The sequence below is a fragment of the Passer montanus genome, unplaced genomic scaffold (assembly GCF_014805655.1).
Source record: "Passer montanus isolate IOZ18808 unplaced genomic scaffold, ASM1480565v1 scaffold52, whole genome shotgun sequence".
NCBI lineage: Eukaryota > Metazoa > Chordata > Aves > Passeriformes > Passeridae > Passer > Passer montanus.
Window position 1 is genome coordinate 1,855,832 of NW_024370152.1, and position 9,245 is coordinate 1,865,076.

Here is a 9,245-nt window from a genome sequence, read left to right on the forward strand (position 1 = left end):
CTATCTGGCACACATGCCAACAGCATAGCAACAGTTTTTTAAACATCTTTTCCTTGTCACTTTTGAATTTTACCAATTTTAAACACTAAGTGTAACAGCAACAAGGTTTTGGGAACCCAACCTCTAAACAAGGAAACTAGTAGAAAATAAAAATGTAAAATGTCAAGGCAATTTTGGCAAAATCCTGGGAAAAGAGAAGAAAGAGTAATAAAAATCTAACACATCATTTGCTTTTCAAATTTTTAATTAGGTATAATAAATGTACACAAAAGGAAGCATTGGCATTTTTGTTCATTTTAAGTGTATGAAATGGTAGGGAAAATAGACACATGGCATGAGTGAGGTCAGAAGTATCAAGACTGGTTTGAAATATTTCAAAATGTCATGCTAATAGAATATTAAGGGAAGCTTTTAAAGCCATCAGGAACAAGGCTTGTTTAACATCAGAGATAGAACCCACATCGCACACAAGTTTGACATAGACTGAGAAAAGCAAGTTTTCTTCATGTCTCGTATATCCAGGAATTTCAGCTGTGAAGTCTGCATTAGGGTTAGCCATTTTCTCTCATTTTGAATGAGTTTGTTGACAAAATAAATTTTTAGAAAGTAAGTGCAAACTGCTGCACTACTTTGTCATGCTAAATCTATTACTAGAAAGTCTTAATAAGGCTGAAGAAGAGGCAGCAGCATTTGAGATATTATAAACCAGTCTAGCACCAAGCAACTCCAAAGTCTAGTTCCCTATCTGCCCTTTGGTGGATGCCCTTTGGGGAGTGAAAAAAACAAAGAACTAAAACCACTGTATACTGCAAAGACATAAATGTCTGACTCCCTGAAGAACAAACTTGCTTCATTTCCTGAAGCTACACGTGGTTGACATGCGAATTAATTTCAAAACCAAGGACAACACCCTACCAGTTACAGTGTTTATGGGAAGATGACCCTACAACATTCTGGGACTGTATATTACCAGTGTCCTTTTGCAAGTAGTCACTGTAAACAGTACATTGTCTTAATGATCCTGCCAACAGTACAGTAACATACATGTTCAGTTCAGCCTTACACTTCAGGATTATTTTTAAGTGCCCTCAAAACAAAAGCTGCTTCTACAGGTCTCGTTAGCTATGCTAATGAATTCTCCTCATCGCCCTCAAAACACTCATGGGGTGAACAGATACTCCAAAAGAAGCGGTTCATTTACATACCTCACCCAAAAGGATCCAGGAATTACTTTTTGCAGTTCTTCAAATGCATAGCAAACTGAAGTTGGAAGTTTTCCCAGACTGAAATGTGCATCTTAGCTATCTTTCTGCAGCACTTGCAGATGTTAGCTGACCTAATTCTGTTCTTTCTAAAATCAGTGAAAAGTACTTACTGGGGATTACCAAAGCCAACATTAGAAACCTTGACAAAGCACTAGGTGTACAACCACCTAAACTGCACTCTCACCCAGATCCAGTTCCCAGCCCCTGTAAGCATAAGACAGACATTGTAAAAAAAGTAAATTTCTATGTGTCTTCAGTCTTGCATCCTTTCCTTCTGGAAGCAATTAATATTTTGTAAATTCATTGCATATTCTAATTCTGAGATACTTGCATCTTCAATATATTAAAAGTGTATCAAACTGAAATGACAATGAAGAAAAAATATTATCTTATTTGTATGACTGCTTAATTACTGCTTCAGAATTCTGGAAAGTCTTACATAGAGAATTAGAAAGAATTTCGGTTTTAAACTAAATTTCTTGGCCTACCAAAGTGAAAATTGACGTTCGTGACTCCTAGGCAGGTACTTCTACGACTTCAAAATAGTCATTAGGCAGAATCACATAGCCTTTTCCTGCCAATATGTCTTTTTCTTTCTGAAACTGAACAATTTCTCTTAGTTTCTCAATTTGTCTTTCCTGACGCCGGCACCGCTGTTGCGCTGTCTTGAGCTTCTTCCGCAGCTTTTCAACTTGTTCCTCCAGCTGCTGAATTCTTTTTCGCTGATGGACTGTATCCTCTACGGTGTAGTTATGATCGCAAAAAACAGCAAGATTGCTGGGGGTCTGGAGAGGGGGCATCAATAATCCAATACTCGGATCTACAAATCTGGCATCTATTTGAGACAAATGAAAAGAAGGAGTTGATGGAGATTGTGGTAGTACTGGAGCTGCTGGTGGTGGTGGTGGAGGTGGTGGTGGCGGTGGCAGCGGAGGAGGTGGCAATGGATCTTCTGGCTGCTCTGCAAATTCTTCAGACTAGAAAGAACAAGGAAAAAAAATGCACATTTTCATGCTTAACATTGTTTACAACACAACTCCCTTATTACAGCCCCAGAATAACCTAAACAACCAGGACTTAAACTAATAAAAAAAATTTCAAAGACACGATTTTCAAAACTGGCAAACGATTCTCAGCCTGCTTTGTCCAGCTTCTCAACTGGACATATTTTTAACCAGCTTCATTTTAAGTGCTCTTTGAAACTCAAGCCCTTATGTCTAAATAGGTTTTTTGAATTACCTAAGAAGCAAGAACACAGACTACAGCTCCATAAAAAGGAGTTCAGATGACCTAGCAACTCATTGCTACCATGCCATTCCCTTTTGTCCCTCCTCCTTTTTGCTCCATCATACCACTACGTAATTGAACCTACCAGCTACCTTAATCAAAACCACATCAGAAGCAGACAATCTTCTGCTGAGGTAGAATGAGGGTTAATTAATGAGCGGGCTGATAGGTTGGCAGAGCAGAGAGATAGACACAGTAAGACCAGTATTCTCAACAACAACTGGGAGGGACTATTACTGGTTTTGGGCTGCAGTGTAATGGTTTGGTTAAAAGAGACATCATGAACCAAAACAAACAGCTCTTCAACAGCAAAGCAGCCTTCTCATAACTGGTACTTACTTTTTGCTCAAATATAATTGCTAAAATTACAGAAAGCTATTTGATCTCCCACTATCACTGCATAAAATTTCTGCCCATTGTTAAATGTCAAATGAATGCAACAAAAGGTATGACATACACCTGCCCTGATATGTAGAAAAAGTGAGAATCATAAATTATAGAATGGTTTAGGTTGGAAGGGACCCTGAAGATCATCCAGTGTCAACACCCCTCCACCACGGGCACACCTTTCACTAGACCACGTTGCTCAGAGCCCTATCCAACCCTTGAACACTTCTGGGGATGGAGCATTCACAGCTTCACTGGGCAACCAGTTCTAGTGCCTCACCACCCTCACAGTGGAGAATTTTTACCTAATATCTAATCTAAACCTGCCCTCCTGCAGCTTAAGGCCACACCCTCTTGGTCTGTCACTACGTGCCCTTAGAAAAAAGTCCCTTTCCAGCCTTCTTGTAGGCCCCCTTTAGATTCTGGAAAGTTGCTATGAGGTCTCCACACCACTTTCTCTTCTCCAGGCTGAACATCCCCAACTTTTTCAGCCTGTTTCTCTAAGACGGGTGCCCCATCCCACTGGTCATCTTCCTGGCCTCCTCTGGAGTCACTCCAACAGGTACAAGTTCCTCCTGTGCTGGGACCCCAGAGCTGGATGGCAGGGTTCCAGACAGGGTCTCACCAGAGCAGGGGGGTACAATCTCTTCCCTCGCCCTGCTGGCCACACTGCTTTGGATGCAGCCCAGGATACTTTTGGCTTTCTGGGCTGTGAGCTCACACTGCCAGGTCATGTTAAGACACAGGCCTGCATAGCTGGCAGATGGAATGGACAGAGTGAAGCACTCTCTGGCAGCAGCAAAATATCGATTGGCTGAACTCCACCGCAGGGCTTTTTTGCAGATAAAACTGCAGGTTTTATCACATTGCTGCTGATAGGTCCACTTGTACAGGTCAGGGCAACAGAGGTTCCAAACCATTTGAGTATAGGCCAGAGCAGAGAATCAGATTCTTTCTTCCCCAAAGGAATTCAGTTTAATTTAGAAATGCTTCTGTGCACACGTCGATTGAAAAAGCACTGATGAAACCAAAGAGCTTGCATTTTGCCTACTGAAAATAAAGCTTAAAACATTCTTGGTAAAAGAGGCACTGAAAAAATTTTCTACCTACTCACCTGTTGCCAATACTATTAGTAAAAAGAAAAGCATAAGGACTGGGAAAACATTGATTTTAAGAACAGCCAACAGTCCTCACCATCAAAATATCAAGCTCATCAGATCTGAAGGTCGTATCATTAACTTCCTTGACTTAACACAAAAGCAAGATAGATATGTGGGTGTCTACCTGTCCCCCATACAAACCACAATACTTGCCAGACAGTAACTGAAAAGGCAGTTTGGTGATTGGTATTGAAGGAAAGTGATGATTAGCATTAAAGGGAAGTTTAATATGCACTCAAATATAACTGATCACAAGAAAGTACAAAATCAGTAAACTACCAATCTTATTTCTCAGTTATAAAAAACTGCTGCTCTTAGCCTACCTAATTCACATATGAATATTCTAAACAGCTTGACCCTGTCAGCTGTCACTATCAAATTTTTCTACTAAAAAACCCTACAAGGCAAAGGTAGAGCTAGTAAAAAGAAACTCATTCTTGCTAGAAACAAAAGCAAAAATCAGATCACTGCTGGACTGCTGAATTCTATTTGAAGCTATTGAGCATATGCTACCTCTGTATACAAATTATTATTGTCACAACATATCACAGAGAACAAATCTTTGGTATCTCTGGGACATCATCAGTGACTTCTAATTGTTTCTTCTAGTCAATAAATACTTCTCCTAAGACATAAGTAAAGAAAACGAAGGTATACCACATTACATAGTGTGAAAGATAAAAACGTGTATTTCAAAATCCATGTGGATTCAACTCCAAAACAACAACTACTCTTTGTTATTACACTGTTGCTTGAAGATATGTGGCAGTTCATTCAAAAGTGCCATGAGACAAAAAAAATGGAACTAAATCCTTCAGAATTAAAAGGCACTGACTGTGTTTTTGTAGATGCAGGTATGACAGCGAAATTGGGAACATGGCTTACTACTAATCCTGCTGCACCAACAGTACTTTTGCAGACTACCCTACACACCCATTCAGCTTTCAGACCGTAAAAAAATTTGCAAGTATTTTACACACAACAAAGAAAATGTGTATTTCACAGATAAGCAAGGAAGTGTAATCAAACAAAAAACACAGCCATATTTCCCTGTAAGTTGTCGGTCTCCTTGTTTACATTCTGTTTATATTCTCTTATCTGTTATTAGCCATTTTTCAAATGTGTAGCAATTTCATTTATGCAGCACTCCAATACTGTATATAAAGAGAAAAACGGAACAAAAAAAATCTGAGTTTTCTTCTGTGCACTTCATTTAAGTCTTTTGTTCCTCAAACCTACTCCATTTACCACTGTCTCCTTTGCCACTTTCTCTACTGCAGAGCAGTAAGAGATCAAATATTTTATATCCTTTAAAGGATTAAAAATCAATCTTTTCCATTCTTGTCTTGAAGTTATGAACTCTTACTTCTTGATGTAATAAGTGACTTGCATCTGACAGTAAACTGTTCTAGTGGCACAGTGAAGGGAATACCTCACACAGAAGACTGTACCATCAGAAGTCAGAGACCAGTATGGCTTTTAAAAACAACATTAAGGCAAGACAGAGGTGCTATCGGGACACAGACAGCAGGTGCAGGTAAAGTTCAGCCACTCACTTTAACTTTGCAAAGTCAAAGCACAGAGCCCTCTTAGAGAGGCCAATTAAGTTTCACAGTTAACATCCACCACATCTTCAGTGCTAGCAGTAGCCATCAGCCATGGAAAGAGAGTAAATGCCATTTGCAAGCATTAATGAAGGCTCTCTCAGACTCTGAATATGCAGGAATTGCTGTGAAACAGTTTAACTACAGGGCAACAAACCTTCTTGCTTTGCTGCCATGCCATTTAATTCAGCACATGGATGCTGTATTAAATGGACACGTGAGCAGATCAAAGCCAGTGTCTGCCTGTACAGCACTTTGCGCTCCAAAGCCTCAGAGAAAACAAGCACAGCTGTTGGAGGTGTTTCCAGTCACCACAGCCCTCCTGGTGACTCCAGACAGACAGGCTCAGCATCCTGCCAGCCTTCATCCTTCCCAGCCTGCATCCTCTCATTGCCCTGCCACGCTGCAACCAGTGACACGCATGACACATTCCGGCACCTGCAGCCATGGGTGCTTTGGGTTTACCTTTTCACCGGGTTCAGTGTAACAGAATATTGTGGGCACAGCATTCTCTTTTAGGAGCTTGTTATTGCATTCCCTCTTAAAGCAATCGGGGGTAAAGTGTTCTGAGCAAATGCTGCTGTACTTGGTCGGCTTGAAGTTTTTCCTCTTAACAGCGGCTTCCCACTTCTTGCAAAGATCGGGTCTTGTAAGAGGAAACCTGCAAGCAAGAGGCACTTTCAGCTTTTCTCGAAAGCTTTTTAACCGGAGCCAAAACCTTCCTGATCCCCATCGTGGGGAGGGGATGAGGTTTCAGCCCGCTCTCGCTCTGCAACAGGCGGCTCAGAGGGTCCCGTCCCTCGGCTTTCCCCAGGGCGACGCCGGGTGGGGCGGGCGAGGCACCCCACCCTCAGCGGCCGCGAACAGACATGTCCCGCTCCCTGTCCGTCCGTCCCTCCGTCCGTCCGTCGGTTCCCGCGCGCACGCCCTCCCGCCTCCCCGCGCGCGCGGTCCCGCGCTGGCCCCGCCCCCCGGCGCGACCCCGCCCCGGCGCCCGCGCGCGCTCACTTGTGGAAGGAGATGGGCTTCTCTTTGTCGTATCGGTTCCGGCAGCGGTAGGCGGAACAGGACTGCACCATCCCGCCCAGCCCCGCGCCCGCCGCGGCGCGGCCTCCGTGGGGACGGACGAACCGACGGGGCGCTGCGAACTCACTGCCGGGCGCCCATGCTTCCCCCGCCTCTCGCGGGCCCCCCCCGCGCCCCTGGCCCTCCGGAGAGGGACGGGAGCGGGACGCTCGGCCTCTCCCAACTCCAAGATGGCGGCGCCAGCTTCAACGGAACCTCTCGCGGTAGCAGCGCGCACCGCGCTCCGCCCATTGGGCGCATCGGCGCGCAGGGCGGGGCGGGGCCTTGTTCGGCGGGCTCGCCAATCCGGCCGCCTCCTTTCCCTCGCTCCGCCCCCTTTTCCGAGCCGTGCTCCGCCCACAGCTCACCCGCACCCACGGCGGGGCAGCGCCGCCCACACCGCACCCACAGCTGGGCAGCACCGCACCCACAGCTGGGCAGCACCGCACCCACAGCTGGGCAGCACCGCACCCACAGCTGGGCAGCACCGCACCCACAGCTGGGCAGCACCGCCCACACCGCACCCGCAGCTGGGCAGCACCGCCCACACCCGCACCGCACCCACAGCTGGGCAGCGCCGCCCACCCGTCCGGCACCATGTGGGCAGCGCCGCTCCCCTCCACACCCACGGCGTGGCAGCGCCTCCGGCCCCGCCGGGCACAACGCCGGGCCCGAGGGCTGCGCTGCGGCCCTTCCTTCGCCGAGGGCAGCCCGTCAGGGCCTACTCCGGCCGCGCCAGGCCCGAAGTCTCGGGCGGGGATGGCTGCCCTAGCCGGCAGGCAGGGCTGCGGTCGTGCGAAGGGGTGTGCACAACGCGGCTGTCACAGGGACAGGAAGAAGCTGGCGCGGGGGAAAGGCGAAAGAAAACAACGGGAAGACCACATTGCCAAACACACAGCTGCATTGAGGACATGTAAAACAACTCCATGTCGCTCCCCTAAACGTAGTTCGCAGGTACGTCGGCAAGCAAGTAGATAGATCTCTCAACAAATCGATTTGTTGTTACAAATAAGTTTATTTCGAGCACTTTTGACATGTTCGCATTCTGTGGGCTCACTTTTGAACTTTGCCTTTGATCAACAACTAAAACCGTCCTACATAAGTGACAGTTTTTGTATAGGAATGATGAAGGAACCTACCCTTAGGGTCACCCCAGTCAAGTGTAACATTATATCTAGAAATTCACTGACAATGACCACAGACCCAAGTAAACTTCCTGGGTTTTTCTCTGACCCCACACAGATCATAATTTTCTCCTTAGACTACTTTCTCTCTCTACACTTGCTTTGTGTGGGAAAGAAAAGAAGGTTTATTTGCCTTATCTTGGAGACTGTAGCTTCTCTGCCTAGACAGTTCTCTTTGCCCAGCTGATGGAAGGTTCCAGTCACTGCCATTTGCTTACCCAGGAATATGACAGAAAAGCCTGTACAGCAGCTTCAGCAATACTTCCACAAAGCCACTCGCATGAACTGTTTTCAGTACCCAGTGTTGGCTGAGCACTGCTAGCTCTGCTCCCTCTCCTGCTAGGTCAGCCAAGAGACAAGGAAACCAAAATAAGCTCTTTCTAGCACTACCTTCCTCACCAAGAAAAACATGCTTACTCCTCCCCTAACCTCGTGAATGCCTCTATCCCTGGCCTTTGCCTGATGGCTTTCTTCTCCCTGGAGTCCTGCTGCCAGTTTTCTCGGCAGCAATTCTGCCACAGCCTCAGGGACCAGAAGAGTTGTGCTGTCCCATGGCAAGATGAGCTAGGGGTGACCAGAGCCAAAGCCCAGGCTCATCAGCCTGGACAGAGTCCTGCAGCACAAGAGCAGCGCAGACACTAATGGACACACCCACACAAGGTGAGGTGATGAACCAGGTACAAGGTCCACCCAGGTAATTCAGGCAGGAGCAGCAGGAGATGGTGCCAGGAACAGAACTGGAAACACAGGTCCAAGGTTCAGCCAGGAGATGGAGTGGAAGAGAGCGACACCTGTGACACAGCCAGGCAGGGACTGAAGGTGCTGGGCTTTGTTGAAAAGGAGCTCTTGCACCATGCACAAGAGTTGGGGGCCCCAAAGTATATGAGTCAAAGTCCTCAAGGCCTTAGTCAGTGCACTTAGACCCAGTTCTCCTATAGACCTGAAGAGGGATTCTGAGTCAAAGTCCTGGACTTGATACCACTGTCCATCTCCTCCTCCACTGCTGGTTTTGGAATGAACCCAGGCACGGGGGGCACAGCATGGCCATATAGAGCATGAGACTGAGGGCAGAACACAGCAGCTTCACTAGACACTCTGAGAAGAGGCACGTGGTCTGGTATGTAGGAAGGAAATGCCTGGGAAGAACGCATGAAAGCATGGATAGGTTGCAGAAAGTGACACCTAACTGGGGGGGTGGGGGTCCATCACAGATGAGGAGATCTGGTGAATGTGTAGATGAGCCACTGAGACCATCAGTGACCAAGCTGATTTTAAAGACTTAAAGGAGAGGTT

The 9,245-nt window shown here is 46.4% G+C and overlaps 1 protein-coding gene across 1 annotated transcript; it reads right to left on the bottom strand.

Annotated features, from left to right (window-relative positions):
- Positions 1 to 226: 226 nt before the first annotated feature.
- Positions 227 to 6,963, bottom strand: THAP1 (THAP domain containing 1). The gene is made up of 3 exons (XM_039724141.1): positions 6,712 to 6,963; positions 6,169 to 6,364; positions 227 to 2,242 (listed from the first exon to the last, which is right to left on the bottom strand). Exons 1-3 carry the CDS (start codon positions 6,780 to 6,782, stop codon positions 1,781 to 1,783), a joined length of 729 nt encoding a protein of 242 aa, XP_039580075.1. The 5' UTR covers positions 6,783 to 6,963; the 3' UTR covers positions 227 to 1,780.
- Positions 6,964 to 9,245: the final 2,282 nt, after the last annotated feature.